The sequence below is a fragment of the Phyllopteryx taeniolatus genome, chromosome 6 (genome assembly GCF_024500385.1).
Source record: "Phyllopteryx taeniolatus isolate TA_2022b chromosome 6, UOR_Ptae_1.2, whole genome shotgun sequence".
NCBI classification, from domain to species: Eukaryota; Metazoa; Chordata; class Actinopteri; order Syngnathiformes; family Syngnathidae; genus Phyllopteryx; species Phyllopteryx taeniolatus.
In genome coordinates, this window is record NC_084507.1 from 29028942 (window position 1) to 29043698 (window position 14757).

The following is a 14757-nucleotide window of genomic DNA, read 5'->3' on the forward strand; positions in this document are numbered from 1 at the left end:
AATGCTGCACTTTGTATTTTTATTTTGAGTAAATCAAAAATTGTATATTGCAGACTTCCTAGTTATGTATGGTCATTCCCGCATTGCTAAATCCACACATTTAATGGTGATGGCCTGAGCTATTTGCACGGTTCTGGATATTATGAGAGGATGTCCTGGTAGACCAAGAATATTTGATTGTCACATTTTCTGAACTAGAATCTGAACTACTGAACCGACTAGGGGCTGAACCGATGAGTCGACTAGTCGACTATATTACTCCACATGGTCGAAATCTTGAAGTTGAATAACCGCAATGCGAGGGCAACAACTGTGTGATAACATAAAATGTATTCGTCATACAATATAACACAAACATCACAACACTGTGCTGTAACACTAGCGCATACAAGCGTGTGGAGATATTTTACCGAAAATGACGCCGGTAGTATGGCCACTTGCAAAATATGCAAGTCAGTCCTCAATTACAGTAAAGGCAGAAGTGAAACAGAAACAGTGAAACAGAGAAATGTTTTTTTTTTTTTTTTTTTTAGCCTGGCTGACATCTCAACTTCTTTATAACAGAAGAGTACCAGTATTGCAAAGAGGAAAAGTGTGATAATCAGAAAGGAAGTTACTGAGACATAGGAACGCATCTTTTTCCGGCTGTTCAGTACAACATGGCCAAAGCACAACAAGAAGAACATTTCTCAATGTACTATTGCAAGGAATTTAGGGATTTCATCATCTACGGTCCATCATACGGTCCATCAAGAGATTCTGGGAATCTGGGGAAATCGCTGCATGTAAACAGCAAGGCCAAAAACCAACATTGAATGCCCGTGACCTTCAATCCCTTGGGTGGCACTGCATTAAAAAACAGCCTCATTGTGTAAAGGATATAGCCATGTGGGCTCAGGATCACTTCAGAAAACCATTGTCAGCTAAAACAGTTCGATGCTACATCTACAAAACCAAGTTAAAAGTCTACCGTGTAATACCAAAGCCATATATCAACAACACGCAGAAACACCGCCGACTTCTCTGGGTCCAAGCTCATCAGAGATTGACTGATGCAAAGTGAAAAAGCGTGCTGTGGTCCGACGAGTCCACATTTCAAATTGTTTTGGGGAAATCATGGATGTTGTGTCCTCAGGGCCAAAGAGGAAAAGGACCATCCATATTGTTAACAGCGCAAAGTTCAAAAAGAGGCTCTGTGATGATATGGGGGTGTGTTAGTGCCCATGGCATTGGTAACTTGCACATATGTGAAGGCACCATTAATGCTGAAAGGTACATCGAGGTTCTGGAGCAATATACGCTGCCATCCAAGCAATGTCTTTTTCAGGGATGTCCCTGCTTATTTCAGCAAGACAATGCCAAAGCACATTCTGCACGTGTTAGGAGTGAGTACTACACTGGCCTGCCAGCAATCCAGACCTGTCTCCCATTGAAAATGTGTGGGGCATTATGAAGGACAATATACGACAATGGAGACCCCAGACTGTTGAGCGACTGAAGTTGTACATCAAGCAACTATCATTGTCTTTTTAATGTATTCATTTGAATAGAGGTTGAAAAGCATCTGCAAACATTGTATTCCCTTTTTGTTTTACGTTGTCCCAACGTCGTTGGATTTGGGGTTTGTACATTTACAGTATATAGTTTCCACAGTCATAACGGCCCTCCAAGAGACATCACAACTACAATGTGGCTCTGGGTGGAAACTAGTTTAATGCCCTGGCTCTAAATTGTCCATAGGTGTGAATGATGGTTTTGTTTTTCAATACCCTGTGATTGGACGGTGACCAGTCCAGGGTGTAACCAGACTTTCGCCCTAAGTCTGCTGGCATTGGCGCCAGCTCACCCGCAACGCCGATGAGGACAAATGAATGGTAACTGCTCCTCACACACAGATAAAAGGTGCTTGCTGAAGTCAGTACCATGGACAGGGACACCACACAGGTACGTTCACCTTGACGAGACGCATTCAGATTCTAATTCGTCATCAGGGTAACTGTGTAGGTTACAAACTTTCATATGCAAGTTCCAGTACTCATTTGTGCTCATAAAAGGCGAAAGATTTGCATCTGCTTGGTTAAAATGCAGCACAAGTCCCACTTAAACAAGCCTGTGTGTTGTCAGTACCTGGAGGCGCTCCCCTTGGAACAATACTTCACTCTCAGGCCTCCGTGAAGATGTAAATGGATGGTTTGGCTGGTGTTGTGACCTCTCACCCCGACTGCCCCCCGTTTCCTGAACCAGATGCTGCTCCCGTGGTCCACGGCCTTCTCAACCTAAACAAAGTAATCCTCCACTAAACAAGATGGATATTGTATCACCGCGCCAGTAAATACCAGAGGGCCTCGCACACAAAGATGCATTTTCCTCTCCCTCGGCTGCGTGGACTCGACAGGGGGCTCTGATGTGCGCATTGTTTCATATGCACGTGCACAAAGACATACTGTAATCTGTGATTTACCATGCTTTTACGTCATCTACATTTGTGGTTTATAACCAAAACATGCCCTCTTGTGGGGAATATAATTAGAGCATAAGGAGAAAAAGAAAAGAAAAAAAACTCTTGTACAATGTGCAACCCTGGCTTCATGTGCAAAGTGTCAGATTGGGCTCATGTGTTGCATAATGAGACGCGTTTGATCTCCCTGGGATTAGGTCAGACTATGGAAACATTATTAGCAAACGTCATGTGGGTTGCACGCATGGTTGCATAATAGAATACGCGACTTTTTGGGGAGGTGTTTCTTTTGGACTGGTGCAGTGGAAGGAAAGAAGATTGTCAAATGAAAAAAACAATTGGGCAGTCATGTGACAGGGGGAGGTAATTTGGACCCTGAGGCGACATTTTAATTTACAGTGTTTTGTTTGTCTCTGCTTTAGGTTATATTTGTTCTCCGCAAAAGTCTTATTTTGTCATATTCGCTGAAGAAAAACTCCTAATCCAAAACATACCATGCACATCATTTGAAATCCTTAAAATGTATGTCAATATTTATACTTCAGACAAAATGTTTGGACAAACTGAAATGATCAAATTGTTTTGCTGTTGTTGTTGTTTTAATGTACAGTATATATAAAGTTCTCCAACATCTATCCGAACAAGTCCTTATTCATACTTGCATCATTCAGCTGCAGGAGATGGTCACAAGTTTAGAAAAGCAGATAAGATGGCTAGAGATAGATGGATAGATCCACACCATTGCAAAAGTATCACAAGAGTGAAAATGATGTGGAATGATGAACATTTTTGACCATGTCAGTTTAAACTGAGTACTATTATCTTGGTAATGACATAATGTTTTGTCGTGTGCAATCAGTCATTAATAATGCCGTTCTACACCATTGCAAGATACAACGATTTAGACTGTTACACTGTTCTTAATTGTAAGTTTTATAGATCTCATTGATTGCGTAGTCAGTCGTTTAATGTTTGGTTGTACTATTATTCCATAGCGGCAGTCATGGCACAACTTTGTTTTTTTTTCTTCTTTTCTGGTATGACGTAATGATACAGCACCGTTATCTGGGTTTCTTTTGTCAAAGAGGCCCCGCCCCTCTCGTGACGTCGCTCGCCTCGTCGCCCAATCGCGTCCCACCCCCCAAACGTTTTCAGCCTATAAGATGAGGCTAACTTTCTCAAGCGTCAGAAAAAGACTTGTGCTCCCGGAGGCCCATCGATGGATGCTCGGCTGTCTTCAAAGCGCGAAGACCTACAGGTGGACTAACCCGAGGACTTGATGACAGGGAGCTAATATTGGGACTCCTTTAGAGGGGGGGGGGGAGCGGCACTATTTCCGTGTGGCGAGTGGAGATGTCCGAGGAAAACTTGGGGGAAGAGTCGAGCAGCTCCCCGGTCTCCCCTGTGGACAGCAGCCCGAGCAACAGCGAGGGGGAGGCGCACACGCAGCCCAAAAGAAGCGCCAGGAAGCGGAGGCCGAGCAGGAAAAACGCCGCCGCCACCGCCGCCGCCGCCGCCGCCGCCGAAGACTCGGACAGCCCGAGCGCGGCAGGGGGCAAGCGGGGCAAGAAGTCGAGCAGCAGCGGCGGCGGCAGCCCGCAGTCGCTGGAGGAGCTCCAGAGCCAGCGCGTCATGGCCAACGTGCGGGAGCGTCAGAGGACTCAGTCGCTCAACGAGGCCTTCGCGGCCCTGCGCAAGATCATCCCCACGCTGCCGTCCGACAAGCTCAGCAAAATACAGACGCTCAAACTGGCCGCCAGGTACATCGACTTCCTGTGCCAGGTGCTGCAGAGCGACGAGCTGGACGCCAAGATGTCCAGCTGCAGCTATGTGGCGCACGAACGGCTCAGCTACGCCTTCTCCGTGTGGAGGATGGAGGGCGCCTGGTCCGTGTCCACATCTCACTAGCGCCCGCGCGACTCGAGCCCAACACGGTAGGGAGGCACACGCTCCTCACACTGCGCTCCAATCCAAAGTTATTAAGCACCAAAATACATATCGCCTATCTTTGGCAAATATACTTTTTTTGTCTACTTACAAATGCATGCTTAGTTTCCTTTCTAAAATATATTGTCAAATGTATTTTTGAACAGCTAAAATGTAGGCATACTTTTTATTTCCTTTGTTAAAATACTCCCCAGCGCCCCCCCCCCCCCCGCCCCCCAACTGAAACGCATTCACGCTTATTTTTCTTTCGCTGCACGATGTATGTTGTCAAATAGTTTTGTCCAGCTAAAACGCATGCATGCTTTTCCTTTTCGAAAATACATAATGCATATCGTCATATTGCCCGCCCCCCCCCCCCCCCATCTAAAATGCATCATGCAAACTGCTTCCCAGCTGAAGCACACGATCAATTCTTAATTCAAAATTGTTTCAGCTAAAATACGTTTTTATTGCTTAACTGCATGGTGCTGGCAATTACTTGCCCCCCTCCCCAACTAAAATCTCACATGCATCATAATGTGCTCCAACATGCGTTTTACAGCAAAATTGCATGATGCAACAGTCAACTATTCCCCCCCCCCCCCCCCCCCCCCAACTATTCAAATTCACGACGCAAATTGTCAACTGCACTTACAATGCATGCCTCGATGTGTCACATATGCAGAAAAAAAAATATTGGACTATAAAGTGATCAATAAACACTCATCTTCATGTGTGTGTGTGTGTGTGTGTGTGACCTTGCACAGGTGACTGCTGATTCTCTACTTCTCACATTCTGACGGGACATGTCTGGAGTCCAATGCTGGATACATGGGATCACTATTTAAAGCAAAGACCACGGAGGTGCTGCAGGGGATTTTTCTTGTCGTTTGTTAGCTTTTCTTTTTTTTTTTTTTTTTTTTTTTGCAGCCACTCTGATGACGGTTTATGTGCATGTTGTTGACGACGAATGTTGAATATATCACATGTATTGGGACTTATTTCGGTGTGAGTGCGTGTGTGTGTTCTCTACTGGTGGTGTAGCCCACATTATGAGGCGATTTTTTTTTTTTTTTTTTTTTTTTTTTTTGGTGGAGCAAACCTGTGCTAAAAAAAAAAAAAATATTGTCAGAAAACATTTATTTATTTATTGGTATTACATTTAGGAATAAATCCTGTGTCTGAAATACAAATACATTCCTATTTTTATTATCACTTTTGTAAATGTTTGTATATTTTTTTGCAATAAAGAAAAGGAGAATATTTTTTTGCCTTTATACCCTTCTTTTGCTGGTTCTAATTTAATCATAGTTTTTTGTTTTTCAAAAAGGGACAAACCACCAGGCACCAATGAAAAAAAAAGTATATTGGATAAAATACTAGCTAAAAAAACAGTTTTAAAATAAATACACAAGTTAAAGTGAACATGTGAAGTAATTGCTAAATACACTGCCTTAAAATAATAAAAAATAATAAAAATGCACTTGTGTTTATTGCTCCGGAATGCGTTTACATCTAAATGAAGCTGGTCTTGGCTTGTACGCATACATGAACTCACCATAAAAAAATAAAGGCTCGAGGGGTCGTGTCAACCTGCTAAAGTAGTTTTTTTTTCTTCTTCTTCCCCCCAACTCAAATGCTGTAAACGTTGCTTTAATGTGTTTCGGAGTATTCAGTAAAATCTAGCGCAACATTTTTTTTTTTTTTTTTTTTTTTTTTTTTTTTTGACGTTCTAATAATCACCAATATGTGGTTAAATACAAGACTGACTCATTTACTAATTTTGAAAAGTAAACCACAAATAAAACTGGACTCGAATATATTTTCAATGACAAAAAGCGACTTCCGGTGTCCTGATGTGCGCTGTCATGGCTTTGTGGAACGTTTAGGTGACGTGGGAAAGTTTTTTCTCACTGTCCAAAAAGAAAGCCGTGACCGTTTGAAGGTGTGTAATTGGCCTTCGAGGCATGTATGGAATTCCCAGATGTCTATGAAATTTAAGGAGGCCGTGAAGGCAGCGTGGACGAGGGGGCCACTCTCGCTTGTTTGTGTGGGTGGGAGTGGGGGCTCCACAAACCCACGAACACATCCACAGACTTTAAGATTGACTTGATGTATTTAACGTTTGCATTTACAAAAAAAAAAAAAAAAAAAAGACTTATATCCCTATTGGTTTGAACGCATCACTCTAGTGTTGACCTTGAGCTACTGACATTTAAAAACTGGATGAAACAAACTTCAATATGTTTCCCCCTTTTCAGAGGAGAGCAGTTGCCAATTGAGGCACACAGAATGAAACCTATTTAGAACAGATGTTAGCTTCTTCTTCTTCTTCCTTTTTTTTTTTTGGAAGGAAAAAGTCACGTGAAATGAGCAGATGTTCAGTGCGGTGCGGAGGCTCACACAGTGCATTGCGTCGCAGTGCGCGGACGGAAGGGAACCCGCACGGCACGCCGAACCGAGCCCGACATCGCGCTTAGCGGCCCACAGCCTCCCGTTAAATGGATTTTATCGGAATGATCGCGCGTGGACGTGCAGGAATCATCTTGCTGCACAAAAAGAAAAAAGAAAAGAAAAGCAAAGGTAGGCCATTCAAAACGTGTTGTTTTGTTCATCTATTGCTTGCATCCGTTCTATTTTATATTTGTAAGTGCTGATGGAAATATGAATTATACCACGTGTAAAGATCAGGGAGTTTCAAAGGTCCAGAGGTCAAAAATGCAGAAGCTCTGTGTGTGTGTGTGTGTGTGTGTGTGTGTGTGCGCGCGCGCGCGCGTGTGTGTGTGTGTGTGTTTTCAAGCAGCTGTTTGGGGAGGGAAACTTAAGTCAGACTTAGTATGTGACAGTATCTAATTAACAACTATGTAATTCACTCTATTCTATTACTGTACAAGATTCCAAAAATGAAAACATAAAGGAATGAACTTTGAGAAACAAGCATAAAGTACATTTATTATTATGTAATAATAATAATCATAATATTGATACCTGCGCTAACAATGATAAGAGCAATACTGCTATCATTAAGAACAATACGTGATTATTAGTATTATTATTTGTGGGTATGCATTAGAACAGAATCTAAAATTAATAACTATTTCCTATTTGTTAAAAAAATGTTTTTAAAATGATCAACAATTATTTGCATCAAAACTTAATTTAAGAGTCTCTCCAGGTAACTTTTGTATATGTATCGTGTCAATTTAAATGACTTCAGTTGTTTCTTTGGTTACTTTTAATTTGAGGCTAATCAATTTTAATTAGTTAATTATTTCCCTCTTTCCTGTCCTTTTATACTTTAAATAAAATGAAACATTTACTTAGTCAGTCATGCTGGATTTAAAATAAAAACAGTGTCAATGTTAATTTGTGCTTTAAAAAAAAAAAAAAAAAAGGACAATTGGAAACATATGTGCATAAGTTTCTTTGCCGAGTCATTGAGCAAAAAGCAGGTGCAGCTTTGAACTCGTCTGTAGCTTCAGAGTAGAATTTTCCAGAGAAGGTAAAAATAAAGCAAAACAGCCATGCCTATAAATAAATCTTAAAGATGAAAGCACAAAACAATCAAAGTTTCACTTGATGAAGGAAACAAAATTAAATTAAGTGGTGGTTTTGATATTTGTCTATATGAACAAATGCAGCTCTGGGTGGAAGGTCACACCATTTTAATGCATTCAACCAACGCGTTTTAATTTGATACTTTTAAATGTAATATACTCAAAGTCAAACTGATTGTCTTAACAGGGGTGGGGAACCTGTGTTTTTTTAATGTTATGTGTGTGTGTGTGTTTTTTTTTTTTTGTAACCATCATGTGCCTTTTAAAATCCTCAGAAGGTTGTATTTTTTATGAAAAATATGAATTGCACAAAGGGCCGACTCAAATGCTTTCGCGGGCCACGTATCGCCCAGGGACTATAGGTTCACCACCTGTGTTATGGCATGTTTGTAAAGTCATTTAAAAATCCGATCAGTGCCATGAATTACCTTTGAGAATAAAAAGTAGAAGAGGCAATTTCATGTTTCTTAAATATTCCGCCCCTACAAGTAGATGGCAGGTAGTTAAAAAAAATAAAAATGTTCATTCAGATTCTACTACAGTGCTTCCCAAACATTTTACACCAAGTACAACCTCCGAAAAGACGAACTAGCTAACTAATTTTAATTTTCCAAGAAGCATCATGACCATTAATATACAGTAGCATAGTAGGCCCAAGTGGTCATACAAAAATTGTCATTTTATTCCAAAGAAGTATATTAAATATTATTCTAAGCCATTGTAACATTACGTAGTTTGAATCCTACACTTAAATGTAGATTTAATTTTTTTTTTTTTATAAACGCTGAACTTAAAATGATTCAGTTAAAATGTATTGCATATAAAAGTTACATGAAAATGTACCTCAATAAAGTTTTAAAACAAACAGTTCAAGGATTAAAGGCAAATGTATTTTCCCGAAAAATTAAAGACAACCGAACTGCAAAGTCACCTGTTCTCCTCAAAATGTTGACTTTTCTTAGCTGATTGCTGCTGAAGTTTGCAAATTAATTCCATCTCGGAGGGGGGGGGGAAGACCAAATCAAATTTTGACGGAGGTATACGTTTTTCAAAATGTTGGCGGTAATAAATATATTTTTGTCGCCATCTGGATGAAAGTGAGCAGAATGGGAATCTATGATGTGTTCTTGGCTGCTTGGCTTTTTTTTTTTTAATCATCTTGAAGGCTGGATGTAAAGTGTGTGTTTCAATTGGCAAATTGCATATTTCAGTTCAGAATTTGGAGGCAGGTCAGCTTTTCATCATAGCTGAAGGCTCGCTAGTGGCGCTGAATGACGCCACGATTCAGGCATGCGACCTGATTCCATCCTTTGATACTTTTGCGAAGGGCACGCTGGAAACCTGCTCTAGCTCATACGCGTGTGATGCGTGCCACCCAAGCTGCAGACAAGACACAAATCAGCGTGTTTAGGAGGAGTACACAATGATGTCACCAGACAGGAAATGGCTGGGGGAAAAAAAAAAATAGCTTGGCACCTAACTGCAATTGGCCACATCCTCATTGGCTCAGTGGAAAAGTTGCAATAATAAACAGGCAATCAGAGGGTGGCGTGAGCGTACACAAAGGCCGTGCAAAACTTTGCAGATGATAAAATCAGATTTTTGGGGGTTAGCGGCACAAAGGCGATGATTATTTGTGGTTGTCGTTTGCTCCTAAATTGAGGGCCCCTCTAGGACGTACATAAACATGAGATCAAACCATTTCAAACCTTCCTGTTTATGTTCAATCAAGATGTTATAGCAAATATGTTTATACGCACATAGTATAGAATTGAACCTAGGGGAATATATTTATATCGAGCGGAATTTCGATGGTCAAACAACCCGTTCTGGGACACTGGTCGACTGACATTAATTTCAGAACATTTTCCCATAGGAAATGACCTGTTCTGGGGTCAAACTGTGGACATCGTAAAACTTTTATTAACTGCAAAAACTTCACATCCTTAACTGCCATACATGGGTAAAAAGAAGTGAACCGCTGCAAATCATAAACGGTACCATACCATCAATGTCCCCCCCCCTAATCTTTGACGTCCTTTTATCGGGGTTGCAGGATGATTTTGGTTGGAAATGCCCAGGATGCCCTTTTCCCGAGCTATTCCGATTGGTCTATTACGCTTAGCATTTGCGACGGCCTGATTTCTCATTAATATTCATTGTGTAAATGTGCTTTGCTTTGATCGGATCACGGTTATTCTTAATTTAAATATGGAAAACAGCTTTACCCTGATTGGTCATTGGCAATATCATGGTGTTTTGAATCCTTCGATGCGGGGGTCTTACCATCATCGTGATGTAGCTTTGGATTGTTGGCCCACTAATAGTGAACGTGGAACGCTGAAAGGGGATTTATTTTGACGTTAGGCTCGTCGACACATAAACGGATTTTAAAAATGCGTGACGGGCCCTCCACCTCCTTATACTGCAAAGATTTTCAATATTAATAATTAATAATCAAAAGTGTGAATTTGAGAAAATGATCCTATTTCATGAGCTAGAAAAGTTGCTTAAAATCCTTCTCGAGGGTTGTCTAACAAGTGAATCATCCCAAGGCTTTTATTGTAATATTATAGAATATTAATCAACATTTAATATGATTTACCACTTGGACCGCTTTCATAGTCACATCTTCGTGATGACACTGCAGTGTCTGACTCGTGTGATGTGTCACGGTGAAAAAGTTTTGAAACCTTTGTATTGATTTTTTTTTTTTTTAAACTGCTTTCCTCTCACCTTCTCCACTCCACTGGGGTAAAATGCTTCATTTTCCTCACAACGTGCCAACACGTTTTCCTGAATCAAGTCCACACATGTGCAGTAAGAATATGGAATAGTCCATTGCACGAGAAGGTAGTGCAGCAGTTGAAACAGTCAGTGCGTGAATTAAGACCATGCATTTTTAGTCTGTTTTGGGTTTCGCTGATTACTACTCAAGTTTGAGCATTAATGGGGTTTTGGAGAAAGAAAGACCAAAACACTAATATTGACTGAGGTGTAAGCTCAACAGTTTTGATCATATTAAATTTGGATTGAAAGAAGTATTCAGCAATATTGATTGTTTTCGTTTGCAGTGCTCTGGCACTACACTAATTGTAATGTCGCTCGTTTAGTCCTCCAGATTCTCATTTGCAAAAATATCCTCTTCCAGCATGAAATGCAACTAAAACAAATATATACAGTATCTTGTTGCAATTGATAGCAGAGACCTTGATTTCACTCGAGTTTGGCTCTCAAATGCCTTGTACCTAATAAAGCGCACAAGAGGGACACGCTCCATCATACAAAAGCCATGCGACCTCCTCTTGAGAGTGAATGCGCGCAGAAGACAATTTGTCCTTTTATTGCAGCGCAACGAGAGAGAAAGCCGCTTTGCCAGAGGGGATTACAGACACGGCAAGCTCCTCATCTTGTCCCTGAGGGCGCACAACTCCCCGGGTTATAATCCCGTTGCCTTCATTAACCTGCTGGCCCACCAATAGTGGGGCTCATGCTGATAATTAATGTGTCATTACCTCCACTTACAATGATCCCCCTGTTGCTCCTACACGGTTTCAAACACTCTTATCCCATTAAGTGGATTCCAGGGAGGCAGGATCCTTTTGTGCAAGCGAGGCAAGTCAAATTGACCATCAACACCCTGTTCTCCAGCAGACGTTGGGCGCTTATGTCGATAAATTAGAGAGGAAAATGGACTACATGTGAGTTTCCTTACATTTTGAAAGAAAAGGGGAAAAAAAATGTGGTATTAAAATCTAAATACAGTGGAACCTCTGAGGTTGAACGCAATCAGTTACGGCACGCTGGTCGACCTCCTGTTTGGATTTAGAAATTATTTCCCCCATAGGAAAGAATGGAATTTCAATCAGTTTCAGTCGTTGTTGCTAAAATAAAACTGTTAACTATACAGTCAAAACATTCTTTAACTGCTATACAAATGTAAAAGAAGTGCTACATATCAAAATGTAATAAAACTACTCACAAGGCCTTTTTTTTTTTTCCCTGAAAATATTGTTCGAATTCTGTATTTTGTGACTTCCGGGGTGTTCCAATTCCAAGTTCCTTTGCACAAACTGCATATGAATTGTCAACCGGCTGCACTAATCTGCATTTGGAGCCCCCCCCCCCCGCCACAAAAAAAAGATAAATATCAAAACTGAACTCAGAGCTCTGTGCTCATATAATGGCTTAATGTGCTATAATCACTCAAAGTGGGCAAAAATCAACGAGAGCCGTCCCCAATTTCACAAATATTTTGATTGCAACTTTAGATTTTCAGCAGATGGGGTCTACCTTGCGTACGCATGGTGTAAACATGGAATGAAGTACGTATGCTGTTGTGTTTATCGAAATCAATGTGGTACTGTATGTATGGTGTCAAATTCTACATATCCCAGGGCACAGTCGATCCGGAGCAGGTCCAGACAGCAACAGACCATAATACAGCATTCCACGATGAAAACCGACTTCATCAATCATGTTTTCATTGTTTACTGTGGTGAAATGTAATAACCAGGCTAGTGTTTGTTGTGTGGTGTTGCTTGGTTGTAATGTATCACTAAAGCCGTGACTGACGGAAAAACTGTCCTCTCTCACATTCCAGCAGGGGCGTCATGGCGACACACAGCCCACTGTTTAAGGAACCACTTGGATGTCAAGAACCGTGCCCCATTCACTTGAGAACTTAGGTGGATTTCATACGAAAACCTAGTGCTCCAATGTGTAGACACTTCACTTGATAAAAACACTGAATATTAGGAAAATAACCCCAAACTGATTTGGAAGGATGTCAAAATGTAACATGTAGTACATAGCATGTCAGCCATTTTTGTGGATGGTGTACTTACCATTTGTCTTTTGTGTGTCAATTTGTTTGTTTATAAAACTAATATTATTGTAATTTACATTACAACTATACGATTGCAAAGCCGCCAAACTTAGTTGTCAGAGCGAAATGTTATCGATCATCTTTTTGGCAAATAACCTTTTGATTCCTGTTTGCTGCAATAAACCGATGTCCCTGTCACAAATTGATCTGTGCCGTATATGTCTGACAACCTTGCTCAAAACAATTTATAGAGGAAGTTTGCAAAAAATATATATTGTTAACAGTCATTATAACTATCGCTTTTTGTCATATTGATAAAACTTCTCGTCATTATGACTTGACAGTAGTACATGACAATTTTGATCTGTGAAAAAAAAATGAGCCGCATCTTGTACCTTAATTTCATGTACAAGAAACCACCACGCCCGAAGAAGAACAACCAATCGTAGACAGGTGCGATGAGATGTGGCAGAAACAGATTATTCCCCCCCGCCCCCACAGATAACATTTATCACGTACTCGTTACTGTCAAGTCGTAATGACAAAAAGTTTTAAAATACGACAGATTTGATTTATTTATTTGTTTTTATTCACAAACTCTCCTTTAATGTTTGTGTTTTTATGTTGGAAAATTGTATTTCACTGCTGTATAATGTACATTCATATCTAAAAACATACAATAAATACTCCAGAAATATTTCTTCTTCGAGTCTGACTGGGCTTCCTTGTGGACACTCCATTGCAAGCAACTGATAATGGCCGTGAGATGACAAAGCCTGCTTATGTCCGTTATCTCCTCGTCATCTGGCTACTCCTCTCATTCCACACATAGAAGACGACCTTAGTGGTAAATCAAGTTTAAAGAGGATGACTGGTGTTTGGCAGAAAGCTTGACACAGTTTGCCGCTTTCAGTGGCTCTAAGCGCTGAAATATGCATGCCAGGCCAGTAGTTGGCGATAATTGCGCAATACACGTCCACCAACTGCTTGTTCTTCAAGTTCTATTTAAGAACAGATTTTTGAACGCCCTTCATCTGCGTACCTATGTATAATAAGGGACTCAAAATATGCAATTGTGGTGTAGTAAATGCATCGCTACACCATTGCTGTGTATGTCGTGACATACTGCAATTGTCCGTCTTCACACACTTTATTCGTGATCCCAGACCTTAAGTTGAGGGAGAAACTTGCAACACGCTATTATCACAATACTGGATTTGGCAGTGCTGACAGTACATGAAGAAGAATTACGAGATTCACATCAAATTCAAAAGTCCTCAAACCACATGGACGTCAGACAGCGGCAGTCACAATCAACGGTGCCTTAACTGAGTTCAATTCATTCCGTGACCACGCTCAAAATCAAATCAACGGTCCCCACTGAAATGAATAGAAATGCCATTAATCTGTTCCAACACACCCAATCTTTTTTGGTTATGTTTTTAACAAAGAAAAATTGTACTGTATGATGCATGACATGCGGGATGAATGGCATTTATGTTTTGTGAGAGAAAGCACACCTGAGCCATGTCAGGAAGCATATTTTGTGAACCCAAGCAATATTTGTCCGATAAATTTGTAAACTGACTCCTAAAGGAAACCCCTGATAAAAGGATCACCTTAATTGCGCCATTTTTTTTCTTCCAATTTCACTGGAGTGGGGGAGAGTCTGAAGAGCATTCATAACTCAAGTCACTGCTCACAAGTCAAGGCAAAAAGAATAAAATAGTCCGAGCAACTGGTAGTATCCCGAAAAACCTGTGAGTTAGGGCACTTCTAAGTTGAGGTACCACTGTATACCAAGACTATGAGATTTTGCCATTTGCATTTTGTCAAATGTTTACTGATAACTTTAATAGCTGTTTTGTAATGTGTGCTTTTTCTGGTTTGAAAACATTGTCGTGTAAGCCATTGGCCAAACGTTGCTGTGCTATCTGTTTTCATTTAAACATTGTGTCGTGCAAAATGCCCATTCCTATTTTATGGAA

The 14757-nt window shown here is 40.6% G+C and overlaps 1 protein-coding gene and 1 long non-coding RNA gene across 2 annotated transcripts; both read left to right on the plus strand.

Annotated features, from left to right (window-relative positions):
* The first annotated feature begins 3653 nt into the window (after positions 1–3653).
* twist1b (twist family bHLH transcription factor 1b) lies at positions 3654–5647 on the plus strand. The gene is made up of 2 exons (XM_061777702.1): positions 3654–4392; positions 5152–5647. Exon 1 carries the CDS (start codon positions 3812–3814, stop codon positions 4364–4366), a length of 555 nt encoding a protein of 184 aa, XP_061633686.1. The 5' UTR covers positions 3654–3811; the 3' UTR covers positions 4367–4392; positions 5152–5647.
* Positions 5648–6550: 903 nt separating this feature from the next.
* LOC133480052 (uncharacterized) lies at positions 6551–13471 on the plus strand. Its single transcript, XR_009789163.1, has 2 exons — positions 6551–6967; positions 12545–13471. It is a non-coding gene; the product is annotated as an uncharacterized LOC133480052 (long non-coding RNA).
* The last annotated feature ends 1286 nt before the right edge of the window (positions 13472–14757 follow it).